The sequence below is a fragment of the Triticum urartu genome, chromosome 4A (assembly GCF_056163025.1).
Source record: "Triticum urartu cultivar PI428250 chromosome 4A, HENAU_Tu73, whole genome shotgun sequence".
Taxonomy (NCBI): domain Eukaryota; kingdom Viridiplantae; phylum Streptophyta; class Magnoliopsida; order Poales; family Poaceae; genus Triticum; species Triticum urartu.
The window spans coordinates 191,296,495-191,321,292 of NC_141876.1; the positions used below are offsets into that span (position 1 = coordinate 191,296,495).

The 24,798-nt window shown below is 48.7% G+C and overlaps 1 protein-coding gene across 2 annotated transcripts; it reads right to left on the minus strand.

Moving 5' to 3' along the window:
- Positions 1-153: 153 nt before the first annotated feature.
- Positions 154-24,134, minus strand: XEG113 (xyloglucanase 113). Of its 2 annotated transcripts, XM_048715204.2 has the most exons (10): positions 23,308-24,130; positions 22,170-22,426; positions 21,871-22,006; positions 5,167-5,261; positions 5,009-5,062; positions 4,739-4,852; positions 1,520-1,618; positions 1,309-1,428; positions 679-765; positions 154-590 (listed from the first exon to the last, which is right to left on the minus strand). In XM_048715204.2, the coding sequence occupies exons 1-10, from the start codon at positions 24,023-24,025 to the stop codon at positions 420-422; spliced, it is 1,851 nt and encodes a 616-aa protein (XP_048571161.1). In that variant the 5' UTR covers positions 24,026-24,130; the 3' UTR covers positions 154-419. The 2 variants fall into 2 exon arrangements, with proteins under 2 accessions (XP_048571161.1, XP_087374253.1); XM_087518127.1 differs by lacking the exons at positions 154-590; positions 679-765; positions 1,309-1,428; ... (2 more) ...; positions 5,009-5,062; positions 5,167-5,261 and adding an exon at positions 5,985-7,600 and having other exon boundaries at positions 23,308-24,134.
- Positions 24,135-24,798: the final 664 nt, after the last annotated feature.

Below are 24,798 nucleotides of genomic sequence, written 5' to 3' on the forward strand. Positions count from 1 at the left end.
TTAGATGGACAATGTGCCTTTAGATGGACTATCGACGTCTCAGAGCGCATCCAAAACACGAGAACAGGGGAAACACAGCCAACTGTAGTTATCTTCAGTATAAAGAGCCTGAGGGGGCTATGAACATGATGCCATGTTTTTTTAGTCAAATCATTACCTTAAATGTTATCTCACGTTATATCAAAACTTTTCTGGACATATGTGATAAGTACAGGTCAAGGGGCAGACTGAACAGAAGTGAATTAATCTACAGAACAGGCCTACAAAACTGGAAGTCAAATGTTTTCGAATAAGCAATTTTTTTCCAACGGATAGGAGCAGCCTGCTCTGGAGTTAAAAATGAACCTGCAGTAATATGTGACCTATCTTGCCTTCATGTCATCCCTTTTCATGGTTGATCTATTGTCCGACCTCAAAATTCAGGCCCAAGGTGGATGGTCCTCTTCCCTATTCTGTGGGGGGTGTGGCTTCCAACCTGGTTTATCATCCCAGTACATGTCATAGTATATGTGCCCAATTTCACGGAACTCGACACAACACCATATGCCTGTATACCTCTTCACACGATTCCGAAACTGCGTCTCCACAGCCTGGTTTTTCGGAATTAGAGAAAAATTAAGAGTGCAAGCTTCCATCCAGAAATTTAATCAAAACTGAGGTAAATGATCAGCAGCTTACCGCATCAGCAAAACCTCTGAAGGCATCAACCATAGACGAGAAATGTATGATCTTGATATTCTTATACGATGAAAAGACATCCAAAAGCTGCAAAAAAAGAGGGAGGGAGGGGGGGGGGGGGGGGGGGTCCTTCAGCATAAAGCTCTTAATCAAACCCTGTAATAGATTTTGTTCATTATATATCTTAGGACTCCCAGTTTGTATCTACAGGAATGTTGTTAGGTGTATCAATCTCTGTACACCTTTATATTTACTTCTTTCCAAAAATATGTATGCCACTTTCCTCACTGATGGACTGATAGTGAAACAGAAAACCCATATCGGCACACCTTCAAATTATAGCAGTAATCGCGAGTTAGCAGGAAATGCATTAATTTATTTGCTTCAATTTTATATTAGTTTTTTCCTTGTTTTCATATATTTGATGACTGATCTATGCATATGCATACGAATGCATAACTCTCCTAGAAAGGAAAATAACAATTCGTAAAGGAGTTGATTGGGAGCAACTAATCAAACAAGATTAAAAGAAACATACAGGACATTTTACAATGTGACAAGTGTGACCAAGTGAATGATGTGTTGCGCTGAACTGAAAGCAGACACAACAGTAGGTTCCTCATAATTTACCATTTGTTCGGTGCTATTCCTTGGCAATAGAAGGGCTCTGTGTTTATTGGATCCATTGGCTGTGGAGCATCTGGTGCTATGCTCATTGCAGAGCCGCACCTCAAGAAACGACTCTTTCACCTGAATCAATACTCCAAACAGAAACTATTAGGGGACAAGCCATCTTGTTTCCGGGATAAAGGTGAAATGCCTGCAAACAGCATAGTGTTACCTGTTTAGGCAATGATGGATTCTCAAGAAATGTATATTCTCTGAAATCAATACGTGGCCCAAATTCCTCCTCAGGCAAGTCCTTCAGCATAACATGTACCTATACATGTAAATCACTGAGCTGAAGTAGGAAAATGTTGCTTCATGGTTGATGTACAAAAATAAGTTAGATACCCCCTCCATTCCAAATTAATATAAGTTCTAGGTTTATCCAAACTTAAACTTACTGAAGTTTGACCAAGTCTATATTAACATCTACAACACCAAATTAGTTTCATTAGATTCTTTATAAAATAAAGATTTGTATTATAAATATTTAATGTTGTAGTTCTTAGCAGATTTTTCATAGATTTGGTCAAACTTTAAAAGTTTGACTTTGGACAATCTTAGAATTTTAATTAATTTGGAACAGAGGGAGTACCATATAGAAGCAACTCTAGCAAATTTCCTAAACTCCCCCACCCTTAAAAAACTGCCAATATGAAGGTTAGAGGGCAAAAAAAAAACTGTAGTCGATCAGTTCGGACTTTTGGTTGCGTTGGCTAGTGCATGAAGCTTAACATGGTATCAGAGCTACGGTCTTGAGTTCAAGTCCTGGTTTGCGCAATTTATTTAAAAATTGCTGATAGCCCCCCTTTGTATCCACGTAGAGGCCTCTTGAGTCATATGTGAGTTTTTCACGCCGTCGCTCTCTTCCGGTTGCACGTGTTGACTTGTCTTCCCCGTCACACGTGAGAGGGGGTGTTACAGTATATGTGGATTGTACTAGCCCTTACCATCAGTTCGGGCTTTTGGTTGCGTTGGCTAGTGCATGAAGCTTAACAGCAGGTTCCGCTTAGTCACGGCCAGCATGACCACACCGTGTGGTGATGCCCAACGTCCGTGTGTATGCCGACACCTCGGTCCCACACATCCCCGACCCGACTCCAGACCTCTCCCACCAATTCTCACCCCCCCCCCCCCCCCCCCCCGCGCGCGCGAAACTATCACGATCTCTGAGACATCTCGACACTCTCGAAGACGTCCCAGATGTCGTGGCGCCATCTGCGGAGACGTCCCAGATCTCGCTGCACTCTCGAAGACGATGCAGCATGGAGGTGCTTGAGAGCTCGCACATCCACCTCGTGTGTGCTTGCGAGTCACGCGGATAGCTTGGATCGAGCCACGCGGATGGCCTAGATCTTGCCATCCCGAAGCCTGCAAAGGCCGTTAGGGGGGAAGCTGAGGGGCACGTACTTGCCGCGGAGTCTGTAGGCGGAGCAGTCATAGGCCTGGGCGGCCATCTCCGGCAACAGGGAGTTCAGGCCTGGGATGCCACCCTGAACTCTGGCGGTCAGATGCCGAGCCACACGCACACCCAGTTCTAGGGAGCCGAATCTCTGCAACCCACTTGCCCCACTGCCGCTATCACACAATGTGGTACATCTTCGGCGCCCCCCCCCCCCTCCCCCCACCGTGCCCCGCCGCGCCGGGAGGAAGAGACAGACCTGATGAGGAACCAACGGTGTGGTGGTGGCTCTGCAAGCTTCATGGCGGTGAAGCTGCTAGGGACGTTGCTTTGGCGGTAGTACACGCTGGAACCGAGTGGCGGGATGGTGACAAGGGGCACCAGATGGGAGTACACAGTATTGAGCGCATTGGCGTTACCGGGGGAGCGCAGTTGGGACAACACCGTTGAGCGCACCTCCCGGGGAAGCTGACCGGAGACGGTGTGCAGAGGCTGGCGTAGATGGATGCCAGAGTTTAGGGTGGGCTGTTCTGGGTTTTCACGGGCGGGGTAGGAAGCTCATCATCGAAGGACATCGTATCACCCTTGCTCAGCATTCTCAAGGAAGGACATGACATCATGGTGTGCACGCTTGGGCTGCAACGCTGAGAGTGTCGAGGAGCTCATGCAGGCCGGGATTTGCTCAGCCTTCACCACCGCGCTCAAGGAGCTGCTCACCCAGAGGGGATGCCTGCAGGCCCGTGTGCAGGAGTTTACGATGTGCAGATTCAATGGCGGAGCGGAGGTTACAAAGGGGGAAATGCCAGCCCCAGTGACAAATGGGTCCAGCATGGCAGAAGCAATATAAAGGCTATTTTCTTAGGGTGTCTGAGTTTGCGTGATTGCACGGCAGCCTTAATAAAAATTTAAAGGGTGCTTGGTTTTAAAGGCTCTAAATTTAGGGAATCTGATAGAGTTGCTCTAATTCAACTCACAAGCAAGGCTAGTGTATGAGTATATTTCTTCTCCAAAGTTCAAACTGAAGAGACATGTCCCCAGATATATCAACTGTTACAAACCACTTTATAGACATCCTGTAGTGCTCACTGCACTTGTCTGCCCTATCTATCATGTGAAGTACGACCAACTTTATTTCACTCTATTGTCAACTGGTTTGGTTGAAAGCACTATGTTCTATCAACAGTTTCTCTGTTCAACAATATTTAGCATGCCTCCAAAGAATATGTTGCACTTCCACATTTGTAGGCATAATAATCAAAGGCTTTTTACAATGATAGACCCTCGATGATAACTGATCGAAAGATTAAAATAGTATCTTCGGATTGGGTTCAACAAAAAATGGTGCGAAATTCTGTAGTGTGAAGACACAAACTTATGTACTCCCTCCATAAAGAAATATAAGAGCGTTTAGATCACTACTTTAGTGATCTACACGCTCTTATATTTCTTTACAGAGGGAGTATTTGTAAAATGAGAAGTAGAAACCAATTGAGCAGCTACCGTGAAAGCTGTTATATTCTTGCCTGATAGTCATACAATTTTGTTTGCGGCAAAGTGTGAAGGATAATCCAGGTCATTTGACCGCCAGAGGCAGCCATATATGAGTAGTTTACCAGATCACAAAAGAAGGCATTCCTAAAATCAAGTTCTCCAAATCCAGAAGACAGGATTGTAGAACTATCCTTTTGCTTTTGGGCAAATACTTTTGAGCGATCTTCTACATCATCTATACCGAACTGTCATGTCATCACATGATACAACTTCACTTAAAGCTATATTTTTTTACTCTTTTAATTACTCAGTTGAGTTGACCAACAGATGAACCTATTTGTGACAAGCTGTCTGAAACTGTAACTCTTACAGCAACTAGTTACATAAGGGTAGTTAAATATAGCATACAAAATGATAAAGGGCAATAGGTACCTTCCTGACAGCATACATACTAGTATAAATAAAATCATGAGAAACGATTTTTGCTCCTCGAGTAATTACCTCAAATACATGATCCATTGGACAGAGAAAAGGTTGTCTAGTCATTGTGCCTTCCATAACTCCAGGATGCCCAAACCACATCCTATCAAGCCTGCACCATAATGGAGGCATTACCTAGAAGTACCAAAAGTGGTCAGAAAAGGATGATTCACATGCTTGCACAAAGCTCAACAAACAAGATAATGTTATAAAAGGTTCACACTATAACCCCTGAACTATTCGGTTTTGTTCAATCAAACCTGAGTAGCATCAAAAGGAAACTTCACTGACCAGGGTCCGCTTTAACAAGGAAGCCATAGCCAATGCCGTTCTTATTTGCTTCATCTGAAGAGTTTCAAGCAAGTGACTCCTCAGATAGTAAACACACAACTTTTAACAATAGAAGTGCACCCATAGAATTGGTGAAATATAGATATGGCAGAAGATACCTGGTAATTGACCAACGCAAAATGAGATTCAATGGTATGGGCACCATCTAACAGCATTCGTTTGGGAATATTAGGCCTAAATGATAGGAAACCTCCTGCAACATGAGACCACATAATATATGGGCATGATAAAATTGGAATGAGGTAAAAAAATATTATCTATGCAGTGGGAAATGCACCATCCACTGAAGCCTAACAATAATAATAAAAGCGAAAGTGATGTTTGAGGACTGAATCGTGATCTATGAATGATAATTGTCAGGGAAATAGCAACTTGTATTTCCATGAGGCCATAGGATGATATATATATACCCGTACAGGTGTGGTAAATATGCAAATAAAGACCTTGTATGCCGGTTGTAGAAAGCCACGGTGCATATCACCATGGTGCAGCATCGCCCGAACCGGAGGCCAACTAGTCAGCGTCAACAATGAAGTCACGGCTGAAGTCTGGCATGTGCAAAATTATGTTGTACACAACGTCATCTTGAGGGCTTAAAAGGCAGTGTCGGCCTTCATGGACCAGCAGTAACCCTCCTTGAGGAGCTTTCTGAGGGGTGTCGCGGTGGTGCCCAAGTTTTGGATGAATATCCTGTGGTACCCCGAGAAGCCAAGGAAGCCAAGAAGTGCCTGCACCGGCTTGGGTATTGGCCAGTCCACCACCGCTTGCCCTTGCTACAGTCCATCGCAACATTGGCGGCTGACATGACGTGGCACAGGTATGCAACAGATGTTGCACCGTATGTGCACTTGGACTATTTGAGCAAGAGCTCGTGCTGCTGTAGAAGTTGCAACACTGAGCGAACATGTCGAAAATGATCAGCCCAAGATGAACTAAATATCAAAATATCATTGACAAAGACAAGCACAAAGTGGCGTAAGAAGGCCACAGCACTTCGTTTATGAGAGCTTGGAATGTCAACGATGCGTTCATCAAGCCAAAAGCATGACAAGGAACTCAAACAAGCGTTCATGTGTGTGAAATTGGGGACATCATCCAGATGCATGCGGACTTGGTGGTAGCCTGAGCAAAGGTCAAGCTTGGTGAAGAACTTGGCGCCACGGAGCTCGTCCATCACCAGAATTGGGAATTTAATTTTTTGCGGTATGTTCGTTGAGGGCACAGTAGTCCACGCAGAAACGGTACAACTTGTCGGGCTTCCATACCAAGAGCATGGACGAGAACTCAGAGTGGCTATGGCAGATCAGTCAAGGGCTCAAACATCTCCGCGCACTGGCACTCAATCTCATACTTTTGGATGATGGGGTAGCGATATGGACGGACAATGACCAAGCCAGGGCCAGGTTGCAAGTGGATGGGGTGATCACTGTTAGGAAAGCAACTTATCTTTATTGAAGGCCCAAGAGGCATATATATATTACACATGACTTGAGGTGCAAGGAAACTAAACATAGACTAGTAAGGACTCCTAGACCAATACTAATACTCCTTAACACCCCCCCTCAAATGCAAAGCGTATGCAATAGCATTGCATTTGAAGAAGTGTAATACTAAAAAAAAATGATAATCCAAATCCGTGTCTTGAGAGTGTCGTCGTAGCATGAAGAGTCTTCAAAATCTGTCGAGTCGCCAAAGGGGATAATGAAGAGATGGCACATCAGAGGAAGACACCGCACCGATAGAAGATACAAAAGAAGTATCAAGAGAAGATGGGTTGTCGAAAGAAGATGGTCCATCGAGAGAATAAAGCATTGGTTAAAGAATCATGGCCCATGAAAACCAACGGCGAAAGAAGCTCGGCGGCAAGGGAATGGGCTTAGATCAACAATGCAAAGAGAGGCCACAGAAATCCTATAGAGAGGACAATGACCAGAAAAAGGCTGACAGACATAGGTATGGTGGACTCACATGACATGAGAAAACACAAAATATCAACGAATTTGGTGGACGCAGCGAAAAATATAGAAAAAGCACATGCCAGACTAATGCAATGACTAAAAGATCAGCAGCGGCAGCTAGCAAATAGGCTAGCAGGAACGCATCAACTAGCAAGTAGGCTAGCAGAACGCATCAGCTGAGTAGAGCAGCAAAGGGCAGCGGAACAACAGCAGCACGCAGATGGACGTGCGGGAGCAGAGCAGCAGCCAGCCAGCAGGGGCACACGCGGTCGACAGGAAGCAGCAGCGTTGGCCAAGATGAGATCCAGCTGCAGGCAAACGTGTGCGGACAGAAGCCTGCAGCTGCAGGAGAGCAACACGCAGGCTGCTGGAGCTGTACGGGCGGGCCTGCACGTGGAGCGGAGCCTTCCTGGAGCCTGGAGGTGCTTCCAGCCGAGCGCCCCAGCCGAGCGCACAGGAGGCGATGGTCCCGATCTGAGGCAGCCGCCATCGATCCAGGGGCAGGTAGCGGCCCACGAGGTGCCCACGCCGAAGCAGCTGGGCGAGCAGTCAAGGCGCCAGGCGGATCGCGGGGCTGGTGGTGCCATGGAAGACGAGATCGATCCAGAGAAAAACAGATCGATCGAGAAAAAAAATAGTGGATCGCAAGGACGAGTTGCGGCGTCCGGAGACCTAAACCTAGGCTCTAATACCATGTTAGGAAAGCAACTTATCTTTATTGAAGGCCCAAGAGGCATATATATATATTACACATGACTTGAGGTGCAAGGAAACTAAACATAGACTAATAAGGACTCCTAGACCAATACTAATACTCCTTAACAATCACATGGTCAAGCTGGAGGTAGACCATGTGGTTCCGCGTGCAGCATGCTCTACTAGTAGTGCCGCCAAGAGGTTGGAGCTAGCGCGCACAGCAAGTTGGGTTTGGCGTTTTGAGGCATTGGACACCAAGAACAATGTTGAACCCACCAAAGGCGAGTGGTTCGGAGCACCCCATGGACATCACCATGGATCTTACACCAACACCTGCACCTCCAAGTGGACCTTTGACAAGGGCTTGTGCACATGCCATTGAAAGCAAGGTGAACTCACTCCTCTTCGAGCTCCATATACATTTAGATGAGACTTGGCTACTACTCCCTCCGTCCCACAATATAAGACCGTTTTTTGTTAGCTTGAAAACGATCTTATATTATGGGACAGAGGGAGTACCTCACAAAGAGACCCTATGTGGCATTAGGTAAATTGATGAACATCACGAAGAAGCGAGGAAGGAACACCAAGTCCATGAAGAGAGCAAGAAGAACGCACGGAAGACAGTGCCCAGCAGCTGGAGGAGAAGATCAGCTCTCTGGACATCCCGTGCACATGGGGTCGAGGCCCCAGACCCCATGTGCACGGGGCATCCAAAAACTCTCTGGACACCCGTTACCACAGGGTCTTGGACATCGTGCGCACGGGCCACCGCTACAGCTCCTGGACACCCCGAACGTTTTTTTGGGAGTCGCACGGGGCTTGTATCGTGCACAAAACCCCCGTGCGCACGGCCCCCTTACACCGTGTGCACGGGCCTTTGCCTGCATGCAAAGATAGGAAATGCCCCTTGTACCCCCTAGCTCATCGCTTACCTCCAGCCACCTATACATTTCATACCTCTCTCATTTGTTAGGGTTAGCAAAGTATAATAGACCAAAGTAGAGAGGGCTTTACTCATCTATCACTCCTCTGAAGTCCAAGGCCTCCTTTGGAAAAGATCCTCTTGGATTCATAACCTCATCTTCCTCTTGTGGATTTGGAGAAGACTACCCTATCAAGACCTCATCTCCCTAGTGGATTTGGGAAAAACTTACCCTAGCTACTTGTTCCTCTAGTTGTTTATGGATCTTATGTGTCTTGTGTGGATTTGTGGAGAGAGCACATGCGTGATTAGATCTTGTCTTTGGGTGTTTGTTCTTGTGGTTCCGTTTGTTCCTCTTGATCCATCTCCAAGTTGTGAAAGATTTGGCAACCTAGGGCTTGGCCCTACATCACCCTGGTATCATGAGCTTTGGTTGTCACAATTTGGGGCCCTCCCTTTCACCTTTCTAGCCTAATTTTGTTTGTTCTTACCTAAATTCGAAAATTCCCCACAAAGAATAGCCATACCAATTTCTTGCAATTTGTGGTTCCTTGTGAGTTTTTGTTGATTTCAATGCATGGATTTGGTGTTTCGCAAGTGGATCTTGCCTCCTTTGTGTTGCTTTGGCCGAACCATCTTGAATTTGTACAGCCGCCGAGCCCCTATGCCGACGGCCTTGTACCGTGCGCACTACCCCCCCCCCCCCCTCCCTCCCATGCACACAAGCCCTAGAGACCCCGTGCGCACGGCCCCCTAAAGAGTCGGCGCCTTCACCTTCTGTGTGGCATATTTGCAGCGGCATCTTCGCCAACGTACTGGAAACCGTGTACCACTACATCGACCATTTCCATCCTTTTAACACCAACACCGGAAGCAAGGCCAGTTACCCTTCAACCTTGACGAAGGTATACATTCTGTTAACCACTATCTTCCCATGCCATTGAACTTGATAGCCCACTATTCTAGTGATAACTACCTATTTGAGACTAGCTATTTCAGAATTGTCGGGCCTCATACTTGTGCACCATAGTGATAGTACATCATCTTCTATGTTCTAAGTTACTCCGTGCATATTTTAAATATTTGTCGAGCATATTTGCTCGAGCATCAAGGGAAGTGGTAAACAACGAAATATCAAAGAGAGAGAGAGAGCTTTTAACCCATTAGCACGGAGAAATGGTATAGAAAAATGTTGCATTGTTCTTGTAGGTCGGTGCACAAGTGCAAATCTAGACCACGAGAGCAATCAAGCTAGCGTCTCTCCTTGTGTTTGTGCAGCAAGAGCTAGTCTTCGCTAGGCCCAATTTTATATGCCCATTTCTTGTTGCACAAGCCCCATTATCCCACCATGTGCATTCCTATTGATCATCTCCTATACATTTATGATCTATTGCTTGGCATTTTGAGTCCTTTGAATTGATTTCAACTTTTACAATATCTTGGACCTCAATTTGCATGATTTTGTGCCACTAATCCTCACCAAAGTACTCTACAAGCCTTGTTGTGTAGGTGTAAGATTGACAAGATTCGGTACCAATTGCACTCTCTTCGCATTCCATAGTGAGAGATCACTTAATCCATTCTCAACTTTTGGAAGAGGTAACTTTAGTATTGTTCTTTTCAATCCCTACTTACTCCGGTCTTTGATGACCACGAAGACGCCAATCAACTCGTCACCAAGTCACACCACTTCGGACTCAACGAGCAATGAATAACGCCAATGCAATCTTGCATGAGCGCATTCATAGTCTTCGATGCCAAGGTGTGGAAACTCACGGAAATGTTCACCAACTACAAGTCTTCCTCATCTTCATCGTCAAAAAGGCGTTCAAGTCAACATTCATCCGAGCTACAATCCAGCACAAGTACACCACGACACCGTCATCATCTACGTGACTACTGTGAAGACCCTCAAGCTCCAAATCCTTTCCATGGCAATGGGTTACAAGGGCACATTCTTGAGCGTGACCGACGTTGTTGCGAAGAGCAAGAGAATCAAGATGCCTTCAATCGCCAATCGCGTGAAGATGATGAAAGACGTCGACAAGAAGAAACCCGCTTTCGTAAAGATTTAGAATGTCAGGCACACCGGCAAGAACGCCGTGTGGAGCAAGCTAATCTAGCACGCCAAGCTCTCCGTGACGCTACCTACAACCTCCAAGAGCGCAACCGGAGAGCACGAGAAGAGCACCAAGATGAAGAGGTTCGCATCGAGGAACGCCATGAAATGAGGTGTATGGCGAACGCACCTCATTTCCCACATCAAGCACATCATGAGGAGAGTGAAGACTCCTCCCCCGTGTCAAGAGCAACGCCAACTGCACAACAATCAAGAAGGGTGGAGAACAATTTGGCAAGTTCAAGTTCAATATGCGAAGTTCCCTGAAGGCACAGACCAAGTACCTCTCATGGGCAGTTGAAGTGGACAAAATCTTTCGCCTCCACAACTTTGACGAAACGAAGAAGATAGCAATGGCTTCGCTCGAGTTTGATGAGTATGTCCTCATTTGGTGGGAGCAAGTCACTAAACGATGACAAGAACAAGGCGAACCTCCTATCACCACTTGGGATGCCATGAAGCAAGTTATTGAGAGCGAGATTTGTGCCTACACATTACACGCGGGATGTCTACAAGAAGTTGCAAGATCTCAAGCAATGCACAAAGTCCATAGAAGAATACTACAAGGAAATGGAGATTGCAATGATACGAGCCAATGTGAAGGAAGACGAGGAGCAAACTATGGCAAGATTCCTCAATGGTCGCAACTATCCAATAAAGAAGATTGTGGACTTCTAACCATACTCCAACCTTCTCGAGCTCGTATATCAAGCATCAAAAGCAAAACAACAAGTGCAAGATGATATCAAGTACTCCAAGTTCTCCGCCTATCCTTGAAGAAACTTTGGTACCAACAATACTCAAGCTTTTCCAAGTGCGGCACCATACACTCGAGCTACACCCACTAGTGGTGTGACGCCAAATTCAAGGCCACTGGCGACTAATTCAAGTCGTCCACCTACTACAGCAAGCTCCTTCAAGGCCCGCGCTTCATCAACTACAATTACTCCAACGGACTCCACCGACAAAACAAGTTGCATATAATGCTTCACATGCGAGGCTCTTACTCGAAGTCGCCACAAAACATTCAAGTGCCCTACAAGAAGAACAATGATCCTCAACACGAATGGCGGATACGACTATAAGCGAAGATGAATTAGAAGAAGATGAATTAGAAGCGCTGGATCATGTGGCTATGCACCACCAAGTAAATGATGCGGAAGATGGTCAAGTCCTTTGTGACAATGATTCGAGCCCGGCTCTTGTTGTCTCAAAGACTTTGACACTTCAAGAAAACTAAGATGACCAACGATGCCATATCTTCCATACCAAAGCGAGCATACAAGGAAGATCAATCAAAGTCATAATCGATAGAGGAAGTTGCCTTAGTTTGGCTAGTGAAGAGCTTTGTTCCAAATTGCATCTTATCAAGAAGAAGCACCCGCGCCCTATACAAGGTTCAATGGTTGAGCGACTTCGACACCATACAAGTGGAGCACACCGTGGAAGTATCTTTCAAGATCGGCGCCTATGAAGACACATTGGAATGTGACGTAGTTCCCATGTCTGTATTTCATCTTCTTTTCGGACATCCATGGCAATATGACCACTGAGCAAGTCATAATGGACGCACAAACCATCATAGTTTCAAGTGGAAGGGCAAAGAGTGTGCTTCGACCTATGACCCCAAGTCTAGTCGCAACGGACAGACACCAATCTTCAAACCATCATAAAGAAGATTAGGAACCACCATAAAGTGAGCAAGTGTCACAAGCGGAAAATGGGTACCTCCATGATGAGTGGTCAAAAAGATGTAGTTCTCTTTGCCACCAAGATTTGAGGGAAGTGAGTGAGCGCCCATCACATGTTATTCACTTTGTACTCCTGTACAAAGATGAGGTCATTATGACTAACAACTCACAACATCTTCCTAGTGCTTTCTCAAATGTTTTGCAGGAATTCGAGGATGTGTTTCCCTTTGAGCACCACCGAGACTACCTCCTCTACAAGGGATCGAACACCGCATTGACCTCATCCCCGATGCACCCTACCAAACCCCGAGGAGACCAAAGAAATACAATGGCAAGTTCAACACCTCAAGAACGGAGACATCTTGCATACACATGGAGTGCCAAAGACAAATCGTCTCCGACAGCGACGTCAAGTTCTGGAGTTACTTTTGGAAGACCCTTTGCGCCAAGTTAGGAATCAAGCTCTTGTTCTCTTCGGCGTATCATCCTCAAACCGATGGCCAAATGGCAGTGGTCAACCGCACGCTATCTACCCTACTTTGTGTATTCATCAAGGAGTGGGAAGAGTGTTTGCCCATCACCGAGTTCGCCTACAGCCACGCAAGACACTCGACGATGATGAAGTCCCCTTTGAGGTTGCTTATGGCTTAAATCCTTTGTCGCCATTGGACATCCGCTTCCACTACAAGAGCGCACCAATATGGACGCAAGTGCTCGGGCAAACTTCATGAAGAAGATGCATGAAGACACAAGGCTCACCATCGAGCATCAAGTGCAAAAGCATACATCCAAGATCAACACCAACAAGAAGCCCATGGTGTTCAACCCCGGAAATACTTCGAAAGGACCATTTCCCGGAACAACGCAAGTCCAAGCTTCTACCCTGAGCCAATGGCTGTCACGCCTGCAGATCAATCTACAGCGGACTGAATGAACTTGCAACAACGACCTGGTCAGCAGGACCGGGCTAGGCCCACTGTCAGGGGGATGCGTGTGTGTGCCAGTTGTGGCTTGGCTTACTTGTATGCGTGTGTGTGGACGCTGAGGGCATCGAGAATTGAATGAACCCATTTCCTTCCTGTCGTCTATCTCTCTCTCGCTCGCTCTCACCTACCGTCGTCCTTCCTCCTAATAGATCCCCTCTCCCCCTCCTGATCTAGCGATCGGATCATGACAATCTGGTATTCATAGCCCTAAATTTTTTCCTCATCGCTGCCGTCTGCTCACGATCGGTCGGTAACATCCACCGGGTTAGGTGTGAACCGCTCCGGTGAGCTCGCCCGAAATCCTGCCCGAGCTTTGATCCAATCCAACACGAGACCATGGCATCATCATCCAAGCCCTCGGCACAGACTCGTCGCATGCTCGACACCATGTCGGAGACCACGGACAAGCTGCAGAGCTTGCTCGAGACCGTCATCCGCCGCCTCAACGCGAATCAAAAAACCACCGACGAGCGCCACCAAGCATAGATCTCCTACACCGATCAGGTCTCCACCGAGCTCAAGCTGCTCTCCAAGCAGATCGACCTCACACAAGCATATGTGGACGAGGCTCGCAAGTCTGCCCCGACGGTCGATCCCGCGGCGACCACTCCTGGCGTCACATCCCCATCGGGCGTCACGGCAACCGCGGACTCCTCCGTGCACCAACCACCGCCCCCGCATCCACCCCCGCGGATCCGTCCTCCGTCGCTGTCGCTCTACACGGATGGCGCGGCACAGCTGTCGTTCGCCCGACTCGCCAACCACGGACCACCGCTGCTCACCGTGCGGTAACCCACGCCCACGGAGATCGATCACCACGGCGACCACTACATCAACCCGCCCAAGCATGATTTCCCAAGGTTTGACGGCGACGCCCCGCGCATCTGGTTGGATCGCTGCACCACTTATTTTGATTTGTATCGAGTGCCACGGCATAGCTAGGACCACCACGGCGCTATACATGGATGGTCTGGCTGTGATGTGGCTCCACGCCTATCGACAGACACACCCAGGGGTCACTTGGCAAACATTCAGAGCAGCAGTGCAAGAGGAGTTTGGTCCTGAAGAGTTCGAAGTTCAGATGCATCACTTTGTTCAGTTGCGACAGACAGACAGTGTCCAATAATATCGACAGCAATTCAAGACAGCAATGTACCACTTGCTTGCCCTTGACCCAACTCTGAGCTCCAAATTCTTCATATCCCAGTTCCTGATCAGCTCAAGGACGAATTGAGATTGGGGGTTCGACTGCAGGCACCAACCAGCATCACTCGCGCCGCCGTGTTCCCCTTGTCCAGGAGGAAGAGATTGAGAAGCAGCGCACCGCGCGTCCGCGCATCGCACCAGTGGGGAGGCCACCACCACCTGTACCACCAGCGTCCACCGTACCAACTAGCGCAACAGCAGCGCCGCGGCAAGGGGGCGATGACTATGCACGAGAGCTGGGGATCGACTGGCTATCAGCTCACAGCCCCATGAATTGCCACTGGCAGCAGAAAACCATTTCATTTGAAATCAAGGGCAAACAAGTGCATCTGCAAGGGGTTCGTACCTCTGATCTACCCCCCCCCCCCCGCCCCCCCGCAGAGTTGGATGCGTATGAGTTGCACCGGATGGAAATAGCTAATGACATCTGGACCGCGGCTTTGGTTACGGTGGAGCGAGCTGACAAGCCTGAACCTGCACCTCCCAATATTTAGACTTTTGTCCGAATATGAAGATGTGTTCTTGCCACCAAAACGGCAGTATGATCACGCAATCAACCTGGAGCCGGGCACAGCACCTATCAACACCAGGCCCTACCACTACTCACCAGCCCAAAAGGACGAAATCAAAAAGCAAGTGCAGGACATGCTGCAATCTGGGGTCATCGCGCACAGCCTGAGCCTATACGCCGCGCCGGTCCTGTTGGTCAAGAAGAAGGACGACACTTGGCGCTTTTGTGTCGATTTCCGGCGTCTTAACACAGCCACGGTCAAAAACAAATTTCCATTGCCGGTGGTGGACGAACTGCTCGACGAGCTCAGCGGAGCAGCATATTTCTCCAAGATGGACCTAACCGGCTATCATCAGATCCGCATGCGCGAGGAGGACGAAGAGAAGACGGCCTTCAAAACACACCATGGCCATTACCACTTCAGGGTGATGCCGTTCGGCCTCTGCAATGCGCCGGCCACATTCCAGTGTCTAATGAACTCGGTGTTCGGTCGCCACGTCCACAAATTCATCATCTTCCTCGATGACATTCTGGTCTTCAATGTTGATTTACAGGAACATGAAGAACACCTGCGCACTGTCCTCAACCTCCTGCGGGCGCACCAGCTGTACGCCAAGGCCTCCAAATGCTCGTTCGCCTAGCAGAAGATCGAATAATTGGGACATGTCATCTCCAAGGACGGCTTCGCCACCGACTCGAGCAAGACCAACGCCATAAGTGCCTGGCCCGTGCCCACGACGCCCACGGAACTCCGCGGCTTCCTCAGCCTTACGGGCTATTACCGCAAGTTTGTGCCACACTATGGCATTATCGCAAAGCCCCTGACGCACCTGCTCACGAAGAAAGGATTCCTCTGGCACGACAAGGCCCAGACCATGTTCGAGATGCTCAAGAAGGCGATGGTGAGCACGCCCGTGCTAGCGCTCCCGGACTTCAAGCGCCCGTTTGCCATCGAGACCGACGCGTGCGACACTGGCGTGGGCGCGGTGCTAGTTCAGGACGGCCACCCCGTCGCGTACCTAAGCAAGGCATTGGGCGTGTGGAACCAAAAGCTCTCTGCGTACGAGGAGTTTCTCGCCGTGATGATGGCGATCAACAAGTGGCGTCCCTACCTCCAGCGCGCACCGTTCGAGATCGTCACCGACCACAAGAGCTTGTGTTCCTTGGGCGACCAGCAGCTCGTCACAGATCTTCAGCGCAAGGCCATGTCCAAGATGGTGGGCCTGCAGTTCACGTTCCGCTACAAGAAGGGTGCGGACAACGGCGCAGCCAACGCGCTCTCCAGGGTGGGGCACCTACTGTCGCTGGACGCGCTCTCTATGTGCCAGCCCCAATGGCTGCAGGAGGTTGCCAATTCGTACGAGACGGATGCGGACGCGCAGGAGCTCCTCGCCAAGCTAGCTCTCTGCGACACTGACGACCAAGGCTGCACGCTGCAGCAAGGGGTGATCCGACAACGGGGGCGATTGTGGATCGGCGCCAACACAGCGCTCCAAACCAAGTTGATCGCCGCGCTGCACCACAGCGCGGTGGGAGGACACTCGGGCGCCATCGCCACCTACTAGCGCGTGTGCAAGCTCTTCGGCTGGCTGGGCTTGAAGCACGCCGTCAAGGATTTCGTCAAGCAGTGCAGCATTTGCCAGCACGCGAAGCACGAGCAAACACACCCCGCGGGCAAGCTCCAACCGCTTCCGATTCCTCAAGAACCGTGGCAGGACATCACCATGGATTTTGTAGAAGGGCTACCCAAGTCGGACGGCCATGTCGCGATCATGGTTGTCGTCGATCGCCTCACCAAGTAAGCTCATTTCGTACCTCTCCGACACCCTTTCAATGCCGCTCAAGTTGCACGTGCCTTCTAGGACAACATCATCAGACTCCACGGCGTACCGCACTCCATCGTCTCCGACCGCGACAAGGTGTTCACCAGTGTGATGTGGTGGGAAATTCTTGTCGCCGCAGGCACCAAGTTGCCATACTCCACGGCGTACCACCCCCAAACCGACGGCCAGACGAAGCGTGTGAATCAATGCTTGGAGATGTACCTCCGGAGCGACGTCCACGACACACCCAATCAATGGCGCCGGTGGCTCTCCGCGGCAGAGTTCTGGTACAACTCCTCACACCACGCCTCGCTCAATGGCTCCCCATTCAAGGCTCTGTACGGCCGAGAACCCAACTTGGGTGGTCTTCCCGCGGTCAGCACCACCATTCCTGCGGACGCGCCCCTCGACGAGATCGACTAGGCGACCCACACCAAGCTGCTTCGCGCTCAGCTCAAACGCGCCCAGGCACGTTTCAAGAAGCAGGCCGATCGTCAACGTGTCGAGCGCGCCTTCGACGTGGGCGAGCAGGTCCTCAAGCTTCAACCCTACGCGCAATCCTCCGTCGCCAACCACCCGTGCCGCAAGCTGGCATACAAGTTCTTCGGCCTGTTCACTGTGGCGAAGCGCGTTGGCAACCTGGCGTGCCACCTGCACCTACCTCCAAACAACCGCATCCATCTAGTCTTCCACGTCTCCCAGCTCAAGTCGTTCCTCCCCGACTACACACCCGTCTTCACGGAGCTGCCCAAGATACCGGACCTCACCTCCACCGAGCGTGTTCCGGTGGCCATCCTGGACCGCCGCATGATGAAGAAGGGGAACACTCCAGTGGTGCAAATACAAGTGCAATGGAGCTCCATGCCACCATCAGCTACTACCTGGGAAGACTACACCGTCCTTCGACAACGCTACCCCGACGCGCAGCTCTGGGAAGACGAAGAAGCTGCTGCTCAAGAGGGGGCAAGTGTCACACCTGCAAATCAATCTACAACGGACTGAAGAAATGCAAGTTCATAGTTCTGAATTGCAACAACGACCTGGTCAGCGGGACCAGGCTAGGCCCACTGTCAGGGGGATGCGTGTGTGTGCCAGCTGTGGCTTGGCTTGTATGCGTGTGTGTGGACGCTGAGGGCATCGAGAATTGAATGAACCCGTTTCCTTCCTGTCGTCTATCTCTCTCTCGCTCGCTCTCACCTACCCTCGTCTTTCCTCCTCTTCGATCCCCTCTCCCCCTCCTGATCCAACGATCAGGTTGTGACAATGGCCCCTTCAAGGTGCTAGAAAGGATAAACAACAACGCCCATAAGATCGACAAGTACTCCTTGAGTGACATGTTCAACGTCACCGACTTAGCCCCTTACCATGGTGATGTCATTTTTTATCCGAGAGCAGGTCTTCCACAAGAGGAGGGAGGGAGATGGTGCGAAGCACCCCATGGACATCACCATGGATCCTACACCAACACCTGCACCGTCAAGTGGACCTTTGGCAAGAGCTCATGCACGTGCCATTAAAAGCAAGGTGAACTCGCTCCTCTTCGAGCTCCATATGCATTTAGATGAGACTTGTCTACTGCCTCATAAAGAGACCCTATGTGTCATTAGGTACATTGATGAACATCACGAAGGAGTGAGGAAGGAACACCACGTCCATGAAGAGGAGCAAGAAGAACGCACGGAAGATAGTGCTCGGCAATTGGAGGAGAAGATCAGCTCTATGGGCACCCCGTGCCCACGGGCCTTGCCTGCATGCAGCTCTTCCCTTACCTCCAGCCACCTATATATTGCATATCTCTCTCAGTCCATGGCATCCTCCAAGGTGGCCGGGAATTTTAGCCAAACGTCCATGCGTAGGGCCTTCTTCTGGGCTCTCTCGTTCATGATAAGTGTGCGCTCAGTCCATGGCATCATCCAAGGTGGCCGGGTATTTCAGCAAGATGGCAAAGGCTGCAAAGCGAGCTGTGAGTGAACCAAGGGGTCGGGCGTATGAGGACCTCTACCAGCGATTAGACGCGAAGGCGAAAGGGACATCTATAAGATGGCCAAGATCCGAGAGAGGAAGACAAGGGATGTAGACCAAGTCAAATGCATCAAGGACGAAGCAAACCAACTCCTGGTGAAGGAATAAGAGATTAAGCATAGATGGCGGGAGTACTTCGACAAGTTGTTCAATGGGGAGAATGAGAGCTCTGCCATTGAACTGTACGACTCCTTTGATGATACTAGCAGGCATTTTGTGCGGCGAATCCAGGAGTCGGGGGTCAAGGAGGCTTTAAAAAGGATGAAAGGAGGCAAGGCGATGGGCCTTGATTGTATCCCCATTGAGGTGTGGAGAGGCCTCAGAGACATAGCTATAGTATGGCTAACTAAGCTTTTCAACCTCATTTTTCAGGCAAACAAGATGCCAGAAGAATGGAGACGGAGTATATTAGTACCAATCTTCAAGAACAAGGGGGATGTTCAGAGTCATACTAATTACCGTGGAATTAAGCTGATGAGCCATATAATGAAGCAATGGGAGAGAGTCATTGAGCACCGCTTAAGAAGTATGACATGCGTGACCAAAAATCAGTTTGGTTTCATGCCTGGGAGGTCAACAATGGAAGCCATTTTCTTGATACGACAACTCATGGAGAGATACAGGGAGGAAAAGGACATGCATATGGTATTCATTGACTTAGAGAAGGCCTACGATAAGATACCGCGAAATGTCATGTGGTGGTCCTTGGAGAAACACAAAGTTCCAGCAAAGTACATTACCCTCATCAAGGACATGTACGATAATGTTGTGACAAGTGTTCGGACAACTGATGGCGACACTAATGACTTCCCGATTAAAATAGGACTGCACCAAGGGTCAACTTTGAGCCCTTATCTTTTCGCTCTAGTGATGAATGAGGTCATAAGGGATATACAGGGAGATACCCCATGGTGTATGCTCTTTGCTGATGATGTGGTGCTAGTCGATGATAGTCGAACGGGGGTCAATAGGAAGTTAAGAGTTACGAATGTTTTAGACTTGTACAACTAAAACCGAGTACATGAGGTGCGGTTTCAGTACTAGGCATGAGGAGGAGGTTAGCCTTGATGGGCAGGTGGTGCCTCAGAAGGACACCTTGAGATAATTGGGGTCTATGCTGCAGAAGGATGAGGATATCGATGAAGATGTGAATCATCAAATCAAAGTCGAATGGATGAAATGGTGCCAAGCTTCCAGCATTCATTGTGACAAGAGAGTGCCACAAAAGCTAAAAGGTAAGTTCTATAGGACGGCAGTTCGATCTGCAATGTTGTATGGCACTGAGTGTTGGCAGACTAAACAGCGACATGTTCAACAGTTAGGTGTGGCGGAGATGCGCATGTTGAGATGGATGTGTGGCCACACAAGGAAGGACCGAGTCTGGAATGATGATATACGAGATAGAGTTGGGGTAGCGCCGATTGAAGAGAAGCTTGTCCAACGTCGTCTGAGATGGTTTGGGCATATTCAGCGCAGGCCCCCAAAAGCGCCAGTGCATAGCGGATAACTAAAGCGTGCCGATAATGTCAAGAGAGGTCGGGGTAGACCGAACTTGACATGGGAGGAGTCCATAAAGAGGGATCTGAAGGACCGGAGTACCACCAGAGAACTAGCCATGGACAGGGGTGCGTGGAAGCTTGCTATCCATGTGCCAGAACCATGAGTTGGTTGCGAGATCTTATGGGTTTCACCTCTAGCCTACCCCAACTTGTTTGGGACTAAAGGCTTTGTGTTGTGCGTGTGTGTGTGTTGTGTATCCGTCCGGAGGGGATTGTGGAGGCCAGCCACGAACAACTCCACCTTGTGCTGCTCAACGAGTCCTTCGCACTACACATGAGGGTGAGAAATTTTTCTTCATACTCATCTGCCGTATCGGTCTGCTGCAGGTTCTTGATTGTGCCAAGTTGCGTGTTTCGGATTTTAGGTTCAAAACGGTGAGTGATGCGTTCAGCGAACACAGACCAGGACGGGGCGTTGTGGGAGATTTTGCAGTTGTGGTACCACAGCACCGTGTGACCAGCCAACTGATATGAGGCCAGCCACACCTTACCCTGCTCAGGTGTGCCCTGCCCTTCGAAAAATTGGTCCACACGGGTTAGCCATGGGAACACATTTTCCGAACCATCGAAGGTCAAAATTTTCAGCTTCTGGAACTTGGGAGCACCTTGCCAAGCATCATCACCAATGTTGTACCGCTTGCTGTCACTAGTCAGCAGCTCGCTCGCCTTCATCGCGCTCGGCCCACCTTGTGTTTGGAACAATTTGGTCACGTCTGCCATCAGCTTGCGGAGATCGGTCTTGAGCTCAAGAGTGTCGGTAGACAAGGCAGTAACTTGGTCAACAAGGCCGGCAAACTTGCTTTTGACAATGCCCTCCACATCATCCCGGACAGCGGACAGCAGTGATCCCACCTTCCTGCACACGCGTGGCCTAGTAACTAGGAACGAGAGCATATCCGTGCAGATCCTTGTGCGGTGTAGGCGCGGGGATGTTAGGGTTTGGGGATAACTAGAGGCAAGCCTCATCTTTTCTTCTTTATTGATTCTCTGATGCCCACGTACTAGGCCTAGGTCCCTTCATATATAAGGCCGGGCCGGCTGATACAAATTCAACTTAATTTTCCAATTAAACCAATCATTATCTATGGAAATAATTAACTAACTTGGCATACAATCAAATTAAAGATAATGCCTCTCGCTAAGCAGATTTGAGACCCTCCTTGTTCATGCACTGGAAGTGCTGGTCCCACATGACACATATACAGAAGAAGCATACAAACACTAGGACACACGACCAAGAACTGCTAGCCTGAACTTTATTTCCGAAGGTCGACTATTGTAATATTTATGATGGGAGTGAACAAACCTGGTGAGTCATAATAAGATGGTTGATCAAAGAAATGCATTGCCTCCCGTAATCTGTGGCGCTTTCCTTCAGTACCTGCATACTGGAAAGTAGTGTGCACGGCATATGGTTCTAGCCGAAGCTGCTGATGCATGCCCTGTCAATTAAACAAGAGTATACAGAGCAGTTAGATATCAATAGCACTATGAGTTCTAAGTACAAAATGGTGGAACAAAAGAGTAATACCCAAGAATGGAATAACATAAATGGTAACAAAAAATGATTCTTAGTCACCAACCTCAAACAAAAAATGCTCCTACCTGCACAAAGTAGGTATGGCCGCTGCAGAATATACTTGCTGGTAGGACTCCAAGCTTCAATTTTCCATCATATGAGTAGACAAGTTCATCTTCTCCTTGAACAGGTTGTCCAAAAACTTTGTGTACGAGATCATTAAAAGCATTCTGGTCCCATATCTTATCATCAGATATGACAAGGTCTTTCCAATCTTTTGCCAGCCTTTTAGCAGGTTCAGTGGGTCGCCAATGGAAAATACCAATATTATATGCCCCAGTTACTGTGGATAAGGACACGAACAAATAGCAATGAATTGTATCCTTAAGTTACAAGTGTCAAACTTTTTATAACTAGGAAACATCAAGATACCTCATGTCAAACTGAAACAAATTGCTGGTAACTGATGCTAAACAAAAAAAGAAGGTACTGTAATCTTATTAAGGTGAATCGCAGTAGATTTCCGTAATGATATGAGAAACCCTGTAATGAAAGTACTATTGTAATTTGTGTCCTTGTTCTCTGAGGATTTGATGATATATGTTGGCAGGCACGAATATCTTCAGCAATGGTATTACACGAACTAGACCAATATAGTGTAAAAAGGTATTCGCTGACATTTTCCAATAAGCTGGCTAAGTGAGTTCCTCCTTTCTTTCACCGACAAAATCTTGTTTAATCAAATGTTTGGGTTACAAACACTGAAATATTAGTTTCGTGGTTGAACTAAATTCATTTGAATTTCAAGGGCGAGGGGTAACAAGAGATGATAGATCCCACATATTTGGCAACGAGTATAGTTTTACAGCATTTAATTTAATAGTCTGAAAAGCGCAAGGAGACACTTCTCAGTAATGCTCAGTTTTGATAGTACTAGCGGGTGGTATACAACACCTTTGACAGATTGCTATCAGCTTATCATCGGATGAAAATCAAAAACCAATGTCTCTTCACGACATTCATTCTTAAATGTAATTGCAACATGTTTTTTAGAATAACAGAGAGAGCTCCCCGGCTCCATTTTCATAGAAAAGAAGCCTGATAAAACAGGTTCACATCACCATTATTACAGCAGCCCTAAGTCTGGGACACAAAACAGTTTTAGCTAGGAAAGAGTTAGAAGCTCAAATATAATTGCAACATGTCAGCGTGCGGGTAGATTACCTTCCCTCCAGTTCTCCAGGCTGTCGTCGGTGACTGTGGGTATGACCTGGTCGCTGGAGGTGAGGAGATCCGCACTGGGGTAGCGGGCGAGATATGGCAACGGGTTCTTGAGCCACACCATGTCCGTGTCGCACATGAGCAGTTCGTACCCGAAGGGCAGGAGCTCGTTGATGAGCAGCACCTTCTCCCTGCCCATCTTGTGGAAGGTGGGGGACCCCCAGCCAACATCCTCCGTGACCATCCTGCTGCCCATGTCGAAGACGGGCACGCCCGTGAGGTAGAGTTGCCGGAGTAACTTGGTGTCCATGGCGCCGACAAGGAGATTGTCTACCCCGAGGCCTGTGAGGTGGCGCACCCAGGTGAGGATAAAGTCCATGAAGGCGTAGTTGCCAAAGGTGACGACGATGACCCCATCGCGGGCGCGGGCGCGCACCATGTCGCGGGTGAGGCGGAACGCGCGCGGCGAAGGCATCCGCGACCCCCGAGCCGGGGGTTTCCAGATAGGGCGGTTGTACATGGTCTCCGGCTGGGCGGTGGTGGAGAGAGCAGAGAGGTTGGTGGTGGTGGTGACGACGACCGGGAAGGGGAGCGCGGGGGCGGTGATAGAGGAGAAAGAAAGGAGGAAGAAAACGGCAGAGACGGCGAATCCGCCGACGATGGCGCCGAAGATCCCGATGAAGGCCGGCTTGGTAGATTCGGCAGGGCAACACGACGGCATTTCGCCGCCCGGGGGAGGAGGGCGGGGGATCGGGGTCGCCGGAGCAGAGGGGGTCAACTGGCGGTGGGGACGGGTGCTCCAGTCATATCGCGTGGGGCAGCCGCGGAGGGGCGTCCGTTGGACCCATTGGACTGTGGGTTTTCCTTCAACGCCAATATCCGGGGAACGTTCGCTCGGACCGTTTTTTCAGCGAACAGTTAAATTGTCACGCGGTTTCAACCAAAGTAGCGCAAAATATGTCAGCGATTTAAGAAAAATGTCATGTGCGTGATCTTCCAAGAAACGTTCATTTAACTTTGACGGCTACTACAAGTCAGTCATCCGGCTAACTAGCCGTCCGATCTGACACTGGTGACCGTTTGATCTCACCAATACAACTTGCACGATGTAGGGTAGAAATCCTAGGGACGATCTTTCATGATTTGGAGGTGATCCTACGACAAACACGAAGAACACAAGGGAAAACACTTAAATCAACGGAAACGTTCACACATGTGCTAGATCCTCAAACATAAAGAGTGATACAAGATCCACGATAACGATACAAGTAGCAAGTTCTTCTTCGTGAGAAGGTCTTGAGGGGTCTTCCCGTGAGGGGTCTTGAATCCACTTAATTTCCAAAAAAAAATTAACAATGGTCATTTTTATCTCGGATATACCTTTTTTCATATATTTCTGATTCTTAAAAACACAAAATGAATCAAAAAAGGTTAAGTTTCATTAAAATTATTAGCAATGACCTCTTTTTTACGTTACTAGAAAAAAAGTCCATG